General features: G+C 38.8%; 1 protein-coding gene across 1 annotated transcript in view; it reads right to left on the bottom strand.

Moving 5' to 3' along the window:
• LOC108400232 (serine/threonine-protein kinase TAO1-like) overlaps positions 1-20,723 on the bottom strand; it is a 64,412-nt gene that overhangs the window by 11,419 nt on the left and 32,270 nt on the right. Inside the window, exons 12-14 of the mRNA XM_073234796.1 lie at positions 11,351-11,575; positions 3,092-3,220; positions 379-582 (exon numbers count right to left, since the gene is read on the bottom strand). Of these exons, the coding sequence (XP_073090897.1) occupies positions 379-582; positions 3,092-3,220; positions 11,351-11,575 (558 nt within the window). The remainder of the gene's footprint in view (positions 1-378; positions 583-3,091; positions 3,221-11,350; positions 11,576-20,723) is intronic.

Genomic DNA, 20,723 nt, shown 5'->3' with positions numbered 1-20,723 from the left:
GGTATAAGGTCTGGATATATCTATCCACTGGATATAAAAGCCTTGAACAGAACCTGGGACTTCATATAATTTCCATTCTACTTGGGGAGAGAGATATCCCCATAAAAAGTGTGCATGTGTGTGTGTGTGTGTGCGAGAGAGAGAGAGAGGGAGAGAGAGAGAGAGAGAGAGGAGTGCAAGAATATTTAAAGAAGGGAGAAGGATTTGGTGATCAGAATTGAGGACATATGAAGTGAGGGAGAAGGTGAACCGTGTGGGTTGGGTTTCCAGGGAAGAAGGACTTAGACAAAGGGAAGCAGAAGTGCTCTAAGGCCTTGAGGGTGGGATGTGACGGACAGATTTTCAGGAAGATTCTGATTTCACACCATTTAAACATACCTCCATGACAAGGTCCTGTTCCAAGTTACAGCACCCAAGTAATATCTTTCTTTGGAAGCGACGACATTGCAGCCCGAGGTACTGTCTCTGATGTTGAAGAAGATCAGTCTGTTCCTCTGCTTGCAAGTGCTGGATGTTCTCTATCTGCTTTGAAAGCCATTCCTGTTTTTCTTTCCTTGGGGTGCTCTGGCTTTCATTCACCGCCTGGCAAGATAAAACACAACTGAGTTCAAAATACATAAAAATTAACTACATGAATACATTATTTGGTAGCTGGTAATCTTCAGTAAAAGTACTTAATTTGTGCCCTCTCTCAAGGGCAGGCAGGGCGATGGCCTTAAGGAAGTAGGTAGTATTTTTCCGTTTCTTGAGTTATCCATGAAGTAGGACAAGAAAAGAAAACATACACTAGAAAACATGCATACTTTTCAGCTTTGCGCAGCTATATTTATGATGGCTCATAGCTTTGAAAGTGCACAATGATTGGTGAATGAAGTAAAACATCTTTCTTTAAATCCCTCCCAAAAAGGGGAAGAAGGCAGTCCTTTTAAGTAAATATCACACACGAATTAAAATCAAGGTTAAAATATAGTTATGTCTCACTTCTTGATTTTCAACAATAGAAATGCTAAGTTTTTGGCAAAGTTAAGGATGGCTTCAGTATAAAAGACTTTGGAAATTAAATGGAAAATCAAGAAAACTATAGGAAAATAGAGACCTTTTAGAATGGATTTAATATTCAGCACTATAACCACTGCACAAGGCAAGACCAACCAATGTTTTTCTACAGCATTTTAAATATCATCTCACAAACTACCTAAAAAAATTCATTTATACTGGACAACATGAGAATATTGACAATACGTTCAATGATACAAACCCGAGGATGCTAATTAATACTAGTATATTTCAACCTAAAATGCATCAACCTTGTAGGTCTAAGATGACTTTTCAGAGACTATTAACCTTATGGTTCTTCATCTGTTATTCAAGAAAGAAACCAATTATTCATTACTTTTATTAATAAGATATTCAAACACATAAAAATAAAAAGCACATAAGCTTGCAGTTCTCAACTTACAGATGTCAATGATAAGACAGGGATAATACAGGCATATACACAAAGACTCACTTGGCTATGTTTTTCAAAATCTTTTGCCAAGGAAACTCCCCACCCACCAAGACGCTAGTATGTCCCTTCCTCTATACCGATAGTAATTCTAATTCTAAATGAATACACACACACACACACACACACACACACACAAATACACAAAACTACCTTCTAAAAGAAAATGAGCTTATTAGTTAGACTATGAATTATATGCTTGAAGGATTATCTAAACCAACAGATTCATTCATAAAACTAAAACCTCATTTCACTAAGAAACAACTATAGAACTGCATTTTGTTGGGTATTTATTTACAGTTGGGAATCCTACTTACCATCTTTTCAAATTCCATGTTCTAGTATTGAGTTTAGCTTTTAGATTACAGTAATGGGAATACATAGCAGGTTATACTCTTTCGAGTCAGAAAAATCTTATCAATGAACCTCACTTGGCAGGGTATATATAGCAAGGCTTTGTGCCACCAATAGGTCCTTAATAAGACTTAAATATCTAATTATAGGTCAAATTCCTACACACACAAAAGCACTGTACCAAAGATATTATGGTTATGTTACCAAGATTAATTTATCTGTGTGCTAATAATTTATTACATGGGCTAAAAATTTCAGCCCATCAGTTTGTAAGAGGGGGTGTAACTGGAGAAGTCTTGGTGGGTGGGGAATTTCCTTGGCAAGAGATTTTGAAAAACATAGCCAAATGATTCTTTGTGTGTACACCTGTATTATCTCTGTCTTCTCATTGACATCTTTAAGTTGAGAACTACAAGTTTATGTGATTTCTTATATTTATGTGTTTGAGTATCTTATCAATGAAACTAATAAAGAATTGGTTTCTTTCTTGAATAACAGGTGAAGAACCATAAGGTCAATATTCTCTGAAAAATCATCTTAGACCTAAAAAAGATGGCTGATTTATATTCTCTGCAATATAATACATATACAATAGCTGACACATATCATTTTTGCGTCCTGACCACTATCCTGAATAATAATCCCCTTTCAGAAATTGCCTTGGAACAACCATGGCTTTCCTCAAAGTTAGAGTACATCTGTGATAAAAAGAAGTTCAAGAAAGCAGCACATAAAGGGCAAACACACATGAAATCATGTAACCTAAAGACATAATTAGCATGCTTTCCTATTAAAGAAAATGGGATAAGCAGAAATGCCTCTTATCCTTATTCTGTGTTAAAATCAGAATAAGAACAAATTATTGTAATCTGAGTCCAAAGAAAGAAGGTATGATTTACTTTTAAAGGAAGAAATGTATGGCTCTTTTTCACAGCTAAGTATTTTTATTTCTAGTGACTCAGTTACTCAGTAAGTGCTTAGGAAAGCTATTATAAATAATAGCTTCATAAAATAACTTAAATGTTCAAGAGATCACTCTTTTTAGATCCCACTCAACTGAGGATATCAGCCATTGAAAATAGGTTATAATCAATGTCCTCACTTAAACTGATATATAGTTAGTGGCCACAAACAAAAGAAAAATTTATGCTAATGGTTCTATGAGTAGATCAATATTGAATATAATCAGTAAGCAGGTAAGTGGCTTGAAAAGTTTTATAAAGTAAATACCTTCTTAAGCTGTTCCTTTTGAAGTTTATATTCTCTCTTCTGGGACTTCAAAAAGCTATTCAGTTCTTTCTTCTGTTGGGCCTGAAGATGTTGCTTAAATTTTTTCTCCTCATTGGACATCACTTTAGCCTATAGGAAATTTTTTAAATGGATCAAATTAGCTAAGCACATAAGCTTCAAAGCAGCAGTTTAATACACATTCGCAAGGATACTTCCTCCCACCTAAGAATATAAAATCAGTATAATCATTATCAAAACAAGAATATCCAATAAATTATTAAGTATTACTCAGCATCCTTATTATTTGAATTTCAGAGAACCAATAAAATGGAACTCATCTTTAAAATGCTGATCTTTTACAGGGTCAGTGTTTTCACGCTTTTTCCCCCATACTGGAGTATGCTGCCCGACGGCCCCCACCAAATAAAACAAAACAAATGTAATTAAGTTATGACCTTTTATCTAGCTTGACTTGTATATTAAATAATGTAATACATTCATCTTCAAATTAATCCCTGACTTCTAATTTGTATTTTAAGTAATAATAAAAATGTTAAATATTAAATCCCTGTATAATATTATTTTATTTCTGACGATACATGCAATAGTTGACCCATAAACAATGTGGGGATTAGGGGTGTTGACTACCAACATAGTAAAAAATTCCTCATATAACTTTTCACTCCCCAAAAACTTAACTACTAATATCATGCTGCTGACTGGAAGCCTTACTAACAACAGGAACAGATATTCACACATATTCTGTATGTTGTATAAATTATATACTGTATTCTTACAATAAAGAAAGCTAGAAAAAATAAAATGATCTTTCAAACCGTCTCTCAAAACATTTTCCTAGATCTTTATTGAAAAGCAGTATGTGTATAAATGAGCCTGTGCAGTTCAAACCTATGTTATTCAAGGGTGAACTATATATATTCATTGCAGAACATTTAGGAAATATAGAAAAACACAAAGAACAAAAATCTTATATGATTTTACCAACCGGAGATAACCAATATTAACATTTTGGTGCATATCCTTCCTAATTTTTTCTAGGCATATATATAGATATAAATATATAAAATAAATCTAAAATCATATTGCACATCATGTTTCATGAATTGCTTTCCTAAACATGTTAGTATCTACCACTTTACAAATTATTCAAGAAAGTACACCAAACACAATTCTAAATAATTTTACATTCTCTTATGAAATTATTTCAAAATCAAATATTTACACCAGAAATTATTTTGCTAAATTCTCTATTACTGTGAGAGAATGATTCTCCTTTTTTTGCAGGGAAGGGTGAACAGGGTAGCTGTAAATGCCTCAGGGTGGACTAGCCAGACATATTTGAAGATATAGTGGAAATTGATTGAGAAGTTTACATTTTACTTGACAACTGTGATGATCAAAATAAATTAAAACAAATGGGAAACCAAGGAAATTAGAAGACAAGTTTTCACATAACTCCTTAAAAAAATGCACCTTATCATACAGGCGAATGATACTTATTTGCAGTAAACAAATGGGCTAAATCTGAATCTGAAACCCTCTTAATCCCTCTTACTTTAACATTCTCTGTATATTATAGTACTCTTCAATTCTTCTGATATAAAAATGCTACTATCAATTTAAGGTTTCCAAAAAGTACACAGAGAATGATGAATGATTTCTGAAACCGAAATTAAATACTAACTGATTTATCAAACTCCTCAGATAACCAAAGTGTCCAAGGCCTATAACAGAATACTTAGTGACTTTTTTTAGTAAGTTATCACTGATATACACTCTTATGAAGGTTTCACATGAAAACCAATGTGGTTACTACATTCACCCATATCGAGTCCCCCCTCAATACCCCATTGCAGTCACTGTCCATCAGTGTTGTAAGATGCCACAGTCACTACATGTCTTTTCTGTGCTACACTGTCTTCCCCATGATCCCCCCACACCATGTGTGCTAATCATAATAGCCTCAATCCCCTTCTCCCTCCCTCCCCAACCACCCTCTTCACACCCCTCTCCTTTGGTAACTGCTAGTCGCTTCTTGGAGTTTGTGAGTCTGCCGCTGTTTTGTTCCTTCAGTTTTGCTTCATTGTTATACTCCACAAATCAGGGAAATCATTTGGTATTTGTCTTTCTCTCCCTGACTTATTTCACTGAGCATAATACCCTCTAGCTCCATCCAAGTTGCTGCAAATGGTAGGATTTGTTTTCTTTGTATGGCTGAATAATATTCCATTGTGTATATGTACCACTTCTTCCTTATCCATCTATCTACTAGTGGACACTCAGGTTGGTTCCATATCATGGCTATTGTAAATAGTGCTACAATAAACATGGGGGTGCATATGTCTTTTTGAATCCGACAGCTTGTTTTCTCTGGGTAAATGCCTAGGAGAGGAATTCCCAGGCTAAATGGAATTTCTATTTTCAGTTTTTGGAGGAACCTCCATATTGCTATCCACAATGCTTCAACTAGTTTACATTCCCACCAGCAGTGTAGGAGGAATCTCCTTTCTCCACATCCTAGCCACCATAATTGCTCATAGTTTTTTCTGTTGGCCATACTAACTGGTGTGAGGTGATATCTCATTGTGCTTTTAAAATTAGTGATGTGGAGCATCTTTTCAAATGCCTGTTGGCCATCAGAATTTCTTCTTTGGAGAAGTGTCTGTTCATATCCTGTGCCCATTTTTTAATCAGGTTATTTGCTTTTTGGGTGTTAAGGCATGTAAGCTCTTTACATATTTTGGATGTTAATCACTTGTCAGATATGTCATTTACAAATAATTCTCCCATACTGTAGGATGCTTTTTTGTTCTGCTGATGGTGTCCTTTGCTATACAGAAGCTTGATGTAGTCCCATTTGTTCATTTTTGCTTTTGTTTCCCTTGCCCAAGGACATGTGTTCAGGAAAAAGTTGCTTATGTTTATGTTCAAGAGATTTTTGCATATGTTGTCTTCTAATAGTATTATGGTTTCATGACTTACATTCAGGTCTTTGATCCATTTTGAGTTTACTTTCATGTATGGGGTAAGACAATAATCCAGTTTCATTCTCTTGCATGTAGCTGTCCAGTTTTGCCAACACCAGTTGTTGAAGACACTGTTGTTTCCCCACTGTATGTCCATGGCTCCTTTATCATATATTTATTGACCATATGTGCTTGGGTTTTGATCTAGGATACCTAGTGTGTTCCACTGGTGTATGGGTCTGTTCTTGTGCCAGTACCAAATTGTCTTTGCAGTAGAGCTTGAAGTCAGGGAGCACAATCCCCCACCTGCTTTATTCTTCCTTCTTATGATTGCTTTGGCTATTTGGGATCTTCCGTGGTACCATATGAATTTTAGAACTATGTGATCTAGTTCATTGAAGAATGCTGTTGGCATTTTGATAGGGATTGCATTGAACTGGTAGATTGCTTCAGGCAGGATGGTCATTTTGACAGTATTAATTCTTCCTTTCCATGAACAAGGGATGTTATTTCCATTTATTGGTATCTTCTTTCTCTAGACTGTCTTATAGTTTTCAGGGTATAGGTCTTTCATTTCCTTCATTCGTTTTATCCCTAGGTACTTTATTCTTATTGATGCATTTGTGAATGGAATTGTTTTCCTGCTTTCTCTTTCTGCTAGTTAATCATTAGTGTATAGGAATGCAACAGATTTCTCTGTATTAGTTTTATATCCTCCCACTTGCTGAATTCAGTTATTAGTTCTAGTAGTGTAGGGGTGGGTTCTTCAGGGTTTTTTATGTATAATATCATATCATCTCAAACAGTGACAGTTTAACTTCTTCTTTTCCAACCTGGATAACTTTTATTTCTTTGTGTTGTCTGATTGCCATGGCTAGGACCTCCAGTACTATGTTGAATAAAAGTGGGGAGAGTGGGCATCCTTGTCTTGTTTCTGATCTTAGAGGAAAAGCTTTCAGCTTCCCACTGTTAAGTATGATGTTGGCTGTGGGTTTGTCATATATGGCCTTTATTATGTTGAGTTACTTGCCCTCTATACTCATTTTGTTGAGATTTTTTACCATGAATGGATGCTGAATGTTGTTGAATGCTTTTTTAGCTTCTATGGAGATGATCATGTGTTTTTGTCTTTGTTTTTGTCAATGTGGTGGATGACGCTGATGGATGTTCGAATGTTGTACCATCCTTGCATCCATGGAATAAATCATATTTGATCATGATAGACGATCTGTTTGGTATATCTTTTTATTTTATTTTGTTGAGTATTTTTGCACCTAGGTTCACAGGTGTATTGGTCTCTAATTTTCTTTTTTTGTGGGGTATTTGCCTAGTTTTGGTATTAGAGTGATGCTGGCTTCATCGAATGAGGGTGGAAGTATTCCCTCCTCTTCTACTCTTTGGAAAACTTTAAGGAGGATGGGTATTAGGTCTTCACTAAATGTTTGATAAAATTCAGCAGTGAAGCCATCTGGTGCACAAGTTTTATTCTTAGGTAGTTTTTGATTACCAATTCAGTTTTGCTGCAGGTAATTGGTCTGTTCAGATTTTTTGTTCCTTTCTGGGTCAGCCATGGAAGGTTGTACTTTTCTTGAATGTTGTCCATTTCTTCTAGGTTATCCAGTTTGTTAGCATACAATTTTTCATAATATTCTCTAATTCTTTGTATTTCTGTGGTGTCTGTAGTGATTTTTCCTTTTCATTTCTGATTCTCTTTATGTTTACTCTCTATTCTTTCTTGATAAGTCTGGCTAGGGGTTTATCTATTTTGCTTATTTTCTCAAAAAACCAGCTGCTTTCATTGATTCTATTGTTTTAATCTTGTCAATTTATTTAAGCATGCTCTAATCTTTATTATGTCCCTCTTTCTACTGACTTGGGCCTCATTTGTTCTTCTTTGTCTAGGTTTGTTAATTGTGAGTTGAGACTGTTCATATGGGATTTTTCTTCTTTCCTGAGGTAGGTCCGTATTGCAACAAACTTCCCTCTTAGCATGGCCTTTGCTGCATCCCACAGATTTTGTGGTGTTGAATTAGTGTTGTCATTTGCCTCCATATATTGCTTGATCTATTTTTATTTGGTCATTGATCCATTTAGGATCATGATTATTTAGGAGCATGTTGTTAAGCCTCCATGTGTTTGTGGGCTTTTTCACTTTCTTTGAGTAATTTATTTCTAGGTCCATAACTTTGTGTTCTGAGAAGCTGGTTGGTACAATTTCAATATTTTTGAATTTACTGAGGCTCTTTTTTGTGGCCTAGTATGAGATTTATTCTGGAAAATGTTCCATGCACACCTGAGAAGAATGTGTATCCTGTGGCTTTTTGGTGGAGCATTCTGTAGATATCTGTTAGGTCCATCTGTTCTAAAGCGTTGTTCAGTGCCTCTGTCATGTTACTTACTTTCTGTTTGGTTGATTTGTCCTGTGGATTGAGTGGTGTGTTGAAGTCTCCTAAAATGAATGCATTGCATTCTATTTCCCCTTTTAATTCTGTTAGTATTTGTTTCACACATGTAGGTACTCCTGTGTTGGGTACATAGATATTTATAATGGTTATATATCCTCTTGTTGGACTGACCCCTTTATCATTATGTATTGTTGTTCTTTGTCTCTTGTGACTTTCTGTGTTTTGAAGTCTATTTTGTCTGACACAAGTATTGCAACTCCTGCTTTTTTCTCCCTATTAGATGCATGAAATATCATTTCCCATCCCTTTACTTTCAGTCTGTGTATGTCTTTGGGTTTGAAGTGTGTCTCTTGTAGGCAGCATATAGACAGTTCTTCTTCTGTTATCCATTCAGTGACTCTATGTCTTTTGTTTGGTGCATTCAGATCATTTACATTTATAGTGATTATCGATAGTTATGTACTTATTGTCTTTGCAGGCTTTAGATTTGTGGTTACCAAAGGTTCAAGGGTAACTTCCTTACTATCTAAGAGTCTAACTAAACTCACTTACTATGCTATTACAAACACAATCCAAAGGGTTTTTTTTCTCCTCTTTTTTCTTCCTCCTCCATTCTTTATATATTAGGTATCATATTCTGTACTCTTTGTCTACCCTTAACCTACTTTGGGGTAGTTTATTTGATTCTGCATTTGCATAGTAATTAATTGTTCTCCTTTCTTTACTGTGCTTTCATGACCTCTGGTGACAGCTATTTAGCCTTAGGAACACTTCCATCTATAGCAGTCCCTCCAAAATACACTGTAGAGACAGTTTGTGGGAGGTAAATTCTCTCAGCTTTTGCTTTTCTGGAAATTGTTTAATCCCTCCTTCAACTTTAAATGATAATCTTTCCAGGTAGAGTATTCTGGTTTCTGCTTCACTGCATTAAATATATCATGCCACTCCCTTCTGGCCTGTAAGGTTTCAGCTGCAAAGTCTGATGATACCCTGATTGTTTTCCTTTGTATATGATCCTTTTACTCTCTGTGCCTTCTTTTAATACTCTGTCCTTATCCTTGATCTTTGCCATTTTAATTATTATATGTTTTGGTGTTGTCTTCCTTGGGTCCCCTGTGTTGGGAGATCTGTGCACCTCCATGGCCTGAGAGACTATCTCCTTCCCCATACTGGGGATGTTTTCAGCAATTACCTCCTCAAAGACACTTTCCCCTTTTCTCTATCTCTTTCTGGTACTCCTATAGTAAAAATATTGCTCTGTTTAGATTGGTCACACAGTTCTCTCAATATTCTTTCATTCCTAAAGATCCTTTTTTCTGTGCCTCAGCTTCTTTGTATTCCTCTTCTCTACTTTCTTTTTCATTTATTGTCTCCTCTATCATATCTAATCTGCTTTTAAATCCCCCATTATATTCCATAATGAATGGATCTCTGTCTTGAATTCATTTCTGAGTTCTTGAATATTTTTCTGTACCTCTATGAGCATGCTTATGACTTCTTTTTAAAATGTCTTTCAGAAAGGTTGATGAGTTCATTTTCACTTGATTCTTTTTCTGGTGTTTTTGGGATCTGGGGATGAACCTGAGAAGAATGTGTATCCTGCGGCTTTTTGGTGGAGCATTCTGTAGATATCAGTTAGGTCCATCTGTTCTAAAGCGTTTGATCCCTTTGATGTTTCATATCTGTATGTGGCACCCTCTATTACCCAGAAGGTCTACTCTCTGGAGCTGTTTAGCCCATGGAGGGAAGTCGGGGGTCACAGGGGAGCAGAGCTGGTCACTGGGGGTTGGGAAGAGCTGTTTCCTGCTTCCTGGCTACTGTGCCTCTTTCCACAGCCAGACCAGTGTGCTGAACACACAGGTGTAACCCTGTATGCTTTGCATTTGTAGCTGCTGTAGGCAGGGCTTCCCTCTGGCTGGACTGACACCAGGGCAGGGGCAGCTGGTTTGCAAGCCAGTGCCAGCTGTCTGGAAGGTGCAGCAGGATGTGTATCATGGTGGAAGGCCTCGGAGCTGGGTAGCCAGCCTGCGGGATATAGTACCTGAAGTTTCTGAAAAGTTCCAAATTTTCTAGGCAGAGTGTACATGGACAATTTTGTCTACCTGTCCTTTTTCCTGAGCAGCTAGCCCTGTGCAGTCCTTGGCCCTTTAGTAGTCCTCTCACTGTTAGGAAGTCTCTCATACTGCCTGCCTTTCTTTTGTCTCAGAGCAGCCAGATGTGGATCCCCATTTTCCACAAGCAGCTAGAATCTCAGTCTCTCCAAGTGTTCCTCCTGTCTTAGCTTTCCAACCTCACTAATCACCAGAGCACCATGCAATGTGGGTTTGTGCTCCCACAGCACAGTAGATCTCCAGGGTTGGGTGTTCAGCAGTCCCAGGCCTCCACCCATCCCCACTCCATTTCTCTTCCTTCTGCCAGTGAGCTGGGGTAGGGGAAGAGTGTGGGTCCCTCCGGATCATGGCTTTCGTATGTTACCCTTTTAGAGGTTTGTTTTTTTTTCAGGTGTAAGCAGTCTGGGGCAGCCTTTTTTCCTGTTGATCTTTTAGGGTTAGTTGTATTAACTATATTTTTGTATTATATGTGGTTTTGAGAGGAGGCCTCTTCTCACCTGTCACGTTATCATCTTTAATCTGATCTACCTGATTTAACCACTGTTACATGATACAACTATCAAGTTATCAATCCCATATCTACTGGTTCCCAGACTCAACACTGGAAATTTTACCTATTATATAAATATTTCTCTCTTTCCCTAACTGATTTGCTTGGTTCTAGGGAACAGATATCCTAATAGCAAAATGCCATCTTGGTTAATTTTGAAATAGTCACAAGTTAGAATAAATACATTGGTAATACTGATCAGCTACCTCTTTTTCAATAGCAGCCTGATGTTTCTCGGTAAGTTTCTCCATTTCTGCCGCAAAGTTGTTACACTGAGTTTCAAAATCTTTTTCTATTCTGAAACGATGCTCAGCCACCTCAACCTTTAGCTTATCTTCCAGAGTCACCAGCTTTTTTTGATGTTGCCACTTCATTTCGATGTAAGAAAACATTTGTTCTCTAGGCTCATGTTCTTGCATTTGCCTTGTAACCTACAGCAATGGAGAGGAAAGAGTGAAATAAAGCAAAACCTTTTTCTTTCAAAACCATACTAGACCAGTCCACTATCAACTAAGCAGGTAATTCATGTAGGAGAATCCAGTCAACAGCTTCTAATAAAATTTCATCTTTAGAAGCAGAAAAACTAGCTGGTTCTAAAATTTAAATGGGAATGTAAAGGACCTAGAATAGCCAAAATTTTGAGGGGGAATAAAAACTTGGAAGATGTAAACTTCAGTAATCAAAACATTGGTATTGTTATAAGGACAGACTGAATAGAGCAAAGGTACATAGTAAAATCTGGAAACCAACCCACATATATTCAGTCAATTGATTTGCTACCAAAAAGTCAAGTTAATTCAAAGAGGAAAGGAAAGTGTTTTTAACAAACCCTGCTGCAACAACTGGTTCTCTGTATTCAAAGTAAATAAATGTTTAATCATTCTATACACAGAAACTGATTTGAAGAGAATATCGTCATGACCTTGGGGTCAGGAAATATTTCTTGGAAAGGACACAAAAAACACTGATTATAATGAAAAAAATGTACCAACTGCATTCTCAAACAGAGACAAAATACATAATGTAAGATTAATCATGTAAAGTGAACAACTGAGTAGCATTTTGTATATTCATGATGTTCCGCAACCACTGCGCCTACTATAAAGAAAACAATGTACAAACTGGATTCTTAGAGGCAAAATTCACACAATGTATGATTAATCATTGAACGTGAGGAATTCAGTAGCATTTAGTATATTCACGATGTTCTGCAATGACTGCCCGTATTTAGTTACAAAGCATATTTAACACATCAGAAGAAAACAGAAAACCTTGTATGTTTTAAGCACTTGCTCCCCATTCTCCCCTTCTCGTCACCACCAATCTATTTTCTGTCTACGGATTTATCTATTTTAGATGTTTCATATACTATGTGACCTGTTGTATCTGGCTTCTTTCACCTAGCATGTTTCTAAGGTTCATCCATATTGTATAGCATGTATCAGTACTACATTCCTTTTTATAGCTGATTAATATTCCACTGTATGCACATACCCTAATTTGTTTATCCATTTATTTGTTGCTGGACCTCTGGGTTATTTCCACCTTTTGGCTATTGTGAATACTGCTGTTATGAACATTTGCGTATATGCATTTGCTTAAGTACCTGCTTTCAGTTGTTGGGTATATATCTAGGAGTAGAATTTCTGGGTCATGGGGAAATGCTATGTTTAACTTTTTGAGAAATCGTCAAGTGTTTTCCACAGCAGCTCACATTTTACATTCCTACCAGCAATACAGAGCAGGAGTTCCAATTTCTCCATGTGCTCCCTAATTGTTATTTTCCATCTTTGTTTTTGTTTTTCTCTTTTAATAGCTAGCCATCTAACAAAACAGCAGCAGACTCACAGAGTCCAAGAAGGGACTAGCAGTCACCAAAGGAAATGGGTGGGAAGGGTGGGTGGGGAGGGAGGGAGAAGAGGATTAAGGGGCATTATGATTAACACACATAGTGTAGAAGGGGGAGACGGGAAGGCAGTAATAGCACAGAGAGACAAGCAGTGACTCTATAGCATCTTACTACACTGATGGACAGTGACTTCAATGGGGTGTTAGCAGGGGACTCGATAATATGGATGAATGTAGTAACCAATGTTGCTCATGTGAAACCTTCATAAGATTGTGTGTCAATGATACCTTAACAAAAAAACAAAATAGCCATCCTAGTGGCTGTAAGGTGGTACCTCACTGTGGTTTTGATTTGTGTTTCCCTAATGACTAATTATATTGAGCATCTTTTCATGTGCTTGTTGGCCATTTGTATATATTCTTTGGATAAATGTCTATTCAGGTCTTTAACACATTTTTAAAAATTGAGGTACAGGGGGCGGAGCCAAGATGGCGGCGTGAGTAGAGCAGTGGAAATCTCCTCCCAAAAACACATAGAGCTATGAAAATATAACAAAGAAAAATCTTCCTAAAATAGAGACCACAGGACACAGGACAACATCCAGACCACATCCACACCTGCAAGAACCCAGCGCCTTGTGAAGGGGGTAAGATACAAGCCCCAGCCCGGCGGGACCCGAGCGCCCCTCCCCCCGGCTCCCGGCGGGTGGAGAGAAACCGGAGCGGTTTTTTTTTTTTTTTTTTTTTTGGCGAGCGCTTTTTGGAAGCCTTAGAGGGACGGGCCCCCGTTGCTGGGGAGGCAGGGTGGCGGGACCGGTGAGGAGGTGCCTGGGAACGGCGCCGGAGGACAAAGAATATCCCGTGTTTCTCCCTGCGAGACCTGGGGGCGGGTGCCTGAGACCGGTGCCTGAGGACGGAGGAGGTCGCGCGTTTTTCCCCCTTTTTTTTTTTTCTCTTTTTGGCGAGCGCTTTTTGGAAGCCTTGAAGGGACGGGGACCCCAGTGCTAGGGAGGCACGGTGGCGGGACTGGTGAGCGGGTGGCTGGGACCAGCGCCTGAGGACAAAGAATATCCCCCGTTTTTCCCTGCGGGACCGGTGGGCGGGTGCCTGAGACCGGCACTTGAGGACAGAGGAAATCGCGCGTTTTTCCCTTTTTTTTTCTCTTTTCTGCGAGTGCTTTTTGGAAGCCTAAAAGGGACAGGGACCCCGGTGCTAGGGAGGCAGGGCGGCGGGACTGGTGAGCGGGTGCCTGGGACCGGCACCTGAGGACAAAGAATATCCCGCATTTTTCCCGGTGGGACCGGTGGGTGGGTGCCGGAGACCAGCACCTGAGGACTGAAGAAATCGCGCGTTTTTCCCCTTTTTTTTCTCTCTTTTTGCCGAGTGCTTTTTGGAAGCCTTGAAGGGACAGGGACCCCGGTGCTAGGGAGGCAGGGCGGTGGGACTGGTGAGCGGGTGCGTGGGACCAGTGCCTGAGGACAAAGAATATTGAGCGTTCCTTCCCTGCGGGACCGGTGGGTGGGTGCTTTTTGGAAGCCTTGAAAGGACAGGGACCCTGGTGCTAGGGAGACAGGGCAGCAGGACCAGTGAGCGGGTGCCTGGGACCGGCACCTGAGGAAAAAAAAAAAAATCGCGTGTTTTTTCTTTTTTTTTTTCCTTTCTGTTCCCTCTCTCATTGTTGCTGTTGTTGTTTTGGTTTGGAGAGTGCTTTTTGGAAATCTTAAAGGGGCAGGACAGGTCACTTAGACCAGAAGCAGGGAATCTGGGGATCTCTGGGCACTCTAACCCCCTGGGCAGCAGGGAGCACAGAGGCCCCTTACGGAGATAAATAGTCTCCTGGCTGCTCCCCCTCTAACGGGGCTCCACCATTTTGGAGGAACAGCCCCAGCCAGGCCAAGCCCACAGCAACAGTGGAGATAAACCCCAAAGCAACTGGGCAGGAAGCAGAAGCCCTGTCTGCGCACAGCTGCCCAGCACAAGCCACTAGAGGTCGCTATTCTCCCAGGAAAAGGCTACAAACCAACAAGAAGGGAAGCTCTTCCAGCGGTCACTTGTACCAGCTCTGCAGACTATCTCTATCACCATGAAAAGGCAAAACTACAGGCAGACAAAGATCACAGAGACAACACCTGAGAAGGAGACAGACCTAACTAGTCCTCCTGAAAAAGAATTCAAAATAAAAATCATGAACATGCTGACAGAGATGCAGAAAAAAATGCAAGAGCAATGGGATGAGATGCAGAGAAAAATGCAAGAGCAGTGGGATGAGATGCAGAGAAAAATGCAAGAGCAGTGGGATGAAGTCCGGAAGGAGATCACAGATGTCAGGAAAGAGATCACAGAAGTGAAACAATCCCTGGAAGGATTTATAAGCAGAATGGATAAGATGCAAGAGGCCATTGAAGGAATAGAAGCCAGAGAACAGGAACGTATAGAAGCTGACATAGAGAGAGATAAAAGGATCTCCAGGAATGAAACAACACTAAGAGAAATATGTGACCAATACAAAAGGAAAAACATTCGTATTATAGGGATACCAGAAGAGGAAGAAAGAGGAAAAGGGATAGAAAGTGTCTTTGAAGAAATAATTGCTGAAAACTTCCCCAAACTGGGGGAGGAAATAATCGAACAGACCATGGAATTATACAGAACCCCCAACAGAAAGGATCCAAGGAGGACAACACCAAGACACATAATAATTAAAATGGCAAGGATCAAGGACAAGGAAAGAGTTTTAAAGGCAGCTAGAGAGAAAAAGGTCACCTATAAAGGAAAACCAATCAGGCTAACATCAGACTTCTCAACAGAAACCCTACAGGCCAGAAGAGAATGGCATGATATACTTAATGCAATGAAACAGAAGGGCCTTGAACCAAGGATACTGTATCCAGCACGACTATCATTTAAATATGATGGTGGGATCAAACAATTCCCAGACAAGCAAAAGCTGAGGGAATTTGCTTCCCACAAACCACCTCTACAGGGCATCCTACAGGGACTGCTCTAGATGGGAGCACCCCTAAAAAGAGCACAGAACAAAACACACAACATATGAAGAAGGGAGGAGGAGGAATAAGAAGGGAGAGAAGAAAAGACTCTCCAGACAGTGTATATAACAGCTCAATAAGCGAGCTAAGTTAGGCAGTAAGATACTAAAGAAGCTAACCTTGAACCTTTGGTAACCACGAATCTAAAGCCTGCAATGGCAATAAGTACATATCTTTCAATAGTCACCCTAAATGTAAATGGACTTAATGCACCAATCAAAAGACATAGAGTAATAGAATGGATAAAAAAGCAAGACCCATCTATATGCTGCTTACAAGAAACTCACCTTAAACCCAAAGATAAGCATAGACTAAAAGTCAAGGGATGGAAAAACATATTTCAGGCAAACAACAGTGAGAAGAAAGCAGGGGTTGCAGTACTAATATCAGACAAAATAGACTTCAAAACAAAGAAAGTAACAAGAGATAAAGAAGGCCACTACATAATGATAAAGGGCTTAGTCCAACAAGAGGATATAACCATTCTAAATATATATGCACCCAATACAGGAGCACCAGCATATGTGAAGCAAATACTAACAGAACTAAAGAGGGAAATAGACTGCAATGCATTCATTGTAGGAGACTTCAACACACCACTCACCCCAAAGGATAGATCCACCGGGCAGAAAATAAGTAAAGACACACAGGCACTGAACAACACACTAGAACAGATGGACCTAATAGACATCTATAGAACTTTACATCCAAAAGCAACAGGATATACATTCTTCTCAAGTGCACATGGAACATTCTCCAGAATAGACCACATACTAGCTCACAAAAAGAGCCTCAGTAAATTCCACAATATTGAAATTCTACCAACCAATTTTTCAGACCACAAAGGTATGAAAGTAGAAATAAATTCTACAAAGAAAACAAAAAGGCTCACAAACACATGGAGGCTTAACAACATGCTACTAAATAATCAATGGATCAATGAACAAATCAAAATAGAGATCAAGGAATATATAGAAACAAATGACAACAACAACACTAAGCCCCAACTTCTGTGGGATGCAGCGAAAGCAGTCTTAAGAGGAAAGTATATAGCAATCCAGGCACACTTGAAGAAGGAAGAACAATCCCAAATGAATAGTCTAACATCACAATTATTAAAACTGGAAAAAGAAGAACAAATGAGGCCTAAAGTCAGCAGAAGGAGGGACATAATAAAGATCAGAGAAGAAATAAACAAAATTGAGAAGAATAAAACAATAGCAAAAATCAACGAAACCAAGAGCTGGTTCTTTGAGAAAATAAACAAAATAGATAAGCCTCTAGCCCAACTTATTAAGAGAAAAAGAGAGTCAACACAAATCAACATAATCAGAAATGAGAATGGAAAAATCACGACAGACTCCACAGAAATACAAAGAATTATTAAAGACTACTATGAAAACCTATATGCCAACAAGCTGGAAAACCTAGAAGAAATGGACAACTTCCTAGAAAAATACAACCTCCCAAGACTGACCAAGGAAGAAACACAAAAGTTAAACAAACCAATTACAAGCAAAGAAATTGAAACAGTAATCAAAAAACTACCCAAGAACAAAACCCCGGGGCCGGACGGATTTACCTCGGAATTTTATCAGACACACAGAGAAGACATAATACCCATTCTCCTTAAAGTGTTCCACAAAATAGAAGAAGAGGGAATACTCCCAAACTCATTCTATGAAGCCAACATCACCCTAATACCAAAACCAGGCAAAGACCCCACCAAAAAAGAAAATTACAGACCAATATCCCTGATGAACGTAGATGCAAAAATACTCAATAAAATATTAGCAAACAGAATTCAACAGTATATCAAAAGGATCATACACCATGACCAAGTGGGGTTCATCCCAGGGATGCAAGGATGGTACAACATTCGAAAATCCATCAACATCATCCACCACATCAACAAAAAGAAAGACAAAAACCACATGATCATCTCCATAGATGCTGAAAAAGCATTTGACAAAATTCAACATCCATTCATGATAAAAACTCTCAGCAAAATGGGAATAGAGGGCAAGTACCTCAACATAATAAAGGCCATATATGATAAACCCACAGCCAGCATTATACTGAACAGCGAGAAGCTGAAAGCATTTCCACTGAGATCGGGAACCAGACAGGGATGCCCACTCTCCCCACTGTTATTTAACATAGTACTGGAGGTCCTAGCCACGGCAATCAGACAAAACAAAGAAATACAAGGAATCCAGATTGGTAAAGAAGAAGTTAAACTGTCACTATTTGCAGATGATATGATACTGTACATAAAAAACCCTAAAGACTCCACTCCAAAACTACTAGAACTGATATCGGAATACAGCAAAGTTGCAGGATACAAAATCAACACACAGAAATCTGTAGCTTTCCTATACACTAACAACGAATCAATAGAAAGAGAAATCAGGAAAACAATTCCATTCACCATTGCATCAAAAAGAATAAAATACCTAGGAATAAACCTAACCAAGGAAGTGAAAGACTTATACTCTGAAAACTACAAGTCACTCTTAAGAGAAATTAAAGGGGACACTAATAAATGGAAACTCATCCCATGCTCATGGCTAGGAAGAATTAATATCGTCAAAATGGCCATCCTGCCGAAAGCAATATACAAATTTGATGCAATCCCTCTCAAATTACCAGCAACATTCTTCAATGAATTGGAACAAATAATTCAAAAATTCATATGGAAACACCAAAGACCCCGAATAGCCAAAGCAATCCTGAAAAAGAAGAATAAAGTAGGGGGGATCTCACTCCCCAACTTCAAGCTCTACTACAAAGCCATAGTAATCAAGACAATTTGGTACTGGCACAAGAACAGAGCCACAGACCAGTGGAACAGATTAGAGACCCCAGAAATTAACCCAAACATATATGGTCAATTAATATTTGATAAAGGAGCCATGGACATACAATGGCAAAATGACAGTCTCTTCAACAGATGGTGCTGGCAAAACTGGACAGCTACATGTAGGAGAATGAAACTGGACCATTGTCTAACCCCATATACAAAGGTAAACTCAAAATGGATCAAAGACCTGAATGTAAGTCACGAAACCATTAAACTCTTGGAAAAAAACATAGGCAAAAACCTCTTAGACATAAACATGAGTGATCTCTTCTTGAACATATCTCCCCGGGCAAGGAAAACAACAGCAAAAATGAGCAAGTGGGACTACATTAAGCTGAAAAGCTTCTGTACAGCGAAAGACACCATCAATAGAACAAAAAGGAACCCTACAGTATGGGAGAATATATTTGAAAATGACAGATCTGATAAAGGCTTGACGTCCAGAATATATAAAGAGCTCACACGCCTCAACAAACAAAAAACAAATAACCCAATTAAAAAATGGGCAGAGGAACTGAACAGACAGTTCTCCAAAAAAGAAATACAGATGGCCAAGAGACACATGAAAAGATGCTCCACATCGCTAATTATCAGAGAAATGCAAATTAAAACTACAATGAGGTATCACCTCACACCAGTAAGGATAGCTGCCATCCAAAAGACAAACAACAACAAATGTTGGCGAGGCTGTGGAGAAAGGGGAACCCTCCTACACTGCTGGTGGGAATGTAAATTAGTTCAACCATTGTGGAAAGCAGTATGGAGGTGCATCAAAATGCTCAAAACAGACCTACCATTTGACCCAGGAATTCCACTCCTAGGAATTTACCCTAAGAACGCAGCAATCAAGTTTGAGAAAGACAGATGCACTCCTATGTTTATCGCAGCACTATTTACAATAGCCAAGAATTGGAAGCAACCTAAATGTCCATCTGTAGATGAATGGATAAAGAAGATGTGGTACATATACACAATGGAATACTACTCAGCCATAAGAAGTGGAAAAATCCAACCATTTGCAGCAACATGGATGGAGCTGGAGAGTATTATGCTCAGTGAAATAAGCCAAGCGGAGAAAGAGAAATACCAAATGATTTCACTCATCTGAGGAGTATAGGAACAAAGGAAAAACTGAAGGAACAAAACAGCAGCAGAATTACAGAACCCAAAAATGGACTAACAGGTACCAAAGGGAAAGGAACTGGGGAGGATGGGTGGGCAGGGAGGGATAAGGGGGGGGAAGAAGAAGGGGGGTATTAAGATTAGCATGCATGGGGGGGAGGGAGAAAGGGGAGGGTGGGCTGCACAACACAGAGAGGACAAGTAGTGACTCTACAACATTTTGCTAAGCTGATGGACAGTAACCGTAATGGGGTTGTTAGGGGGGACCTGATATAGGGGAGAGCATAGTAAACATAGTATTCTTCATGTAAGGGTAGATTAAAAATTTAAAAAAAAAAAAAAAAAAAGAAAGAAAGAAAAGGGGGATTACTCGTTAACAGGATAAAACTATTGGTAAATCAAAGATCAACGCATGCTTTAAATATCCTTAATGTTGATCACTTAAAGGGTGTCAGATGATCAGCTATGGAGGTACTCTTTTCTGATAATATTCCTTTCTCTTAATTAAAAAAAAAAAAAAAAAAAAAAAGCAGTTACTGTGTGCTGACCTCCAATGAGTTCTGCACAGTGGTATAGAGGGCATGTCAAAGTGTGGGCAAAGGGTCTGTTTGTTTCTACGCAGAAGATCAAGGCCTAGCTTGGATACCCAGAAAATGAAATAAGATACGATATGAGGAGGAGCTTCCGGCATCAGCACTC

The sequence above is a fragment of the Manis javanica genome, chromosome 4 (genome assembly GCF_040802235.1).
Source record: "Manis javanica isolate MJ-LG chromosome 4, MJ_LKY, whole genome shotgun sequence".
Lineage (NCBI taxonomy): Eukaryota > Metazoa > Chordata > Mammalia > Pholidota > Manidae > Manis > Manis javanica.
Note: the sequence above shows the minus strand (reverse complement) of the source record. Positions and strands in the feature narration are given on the sequence as shown.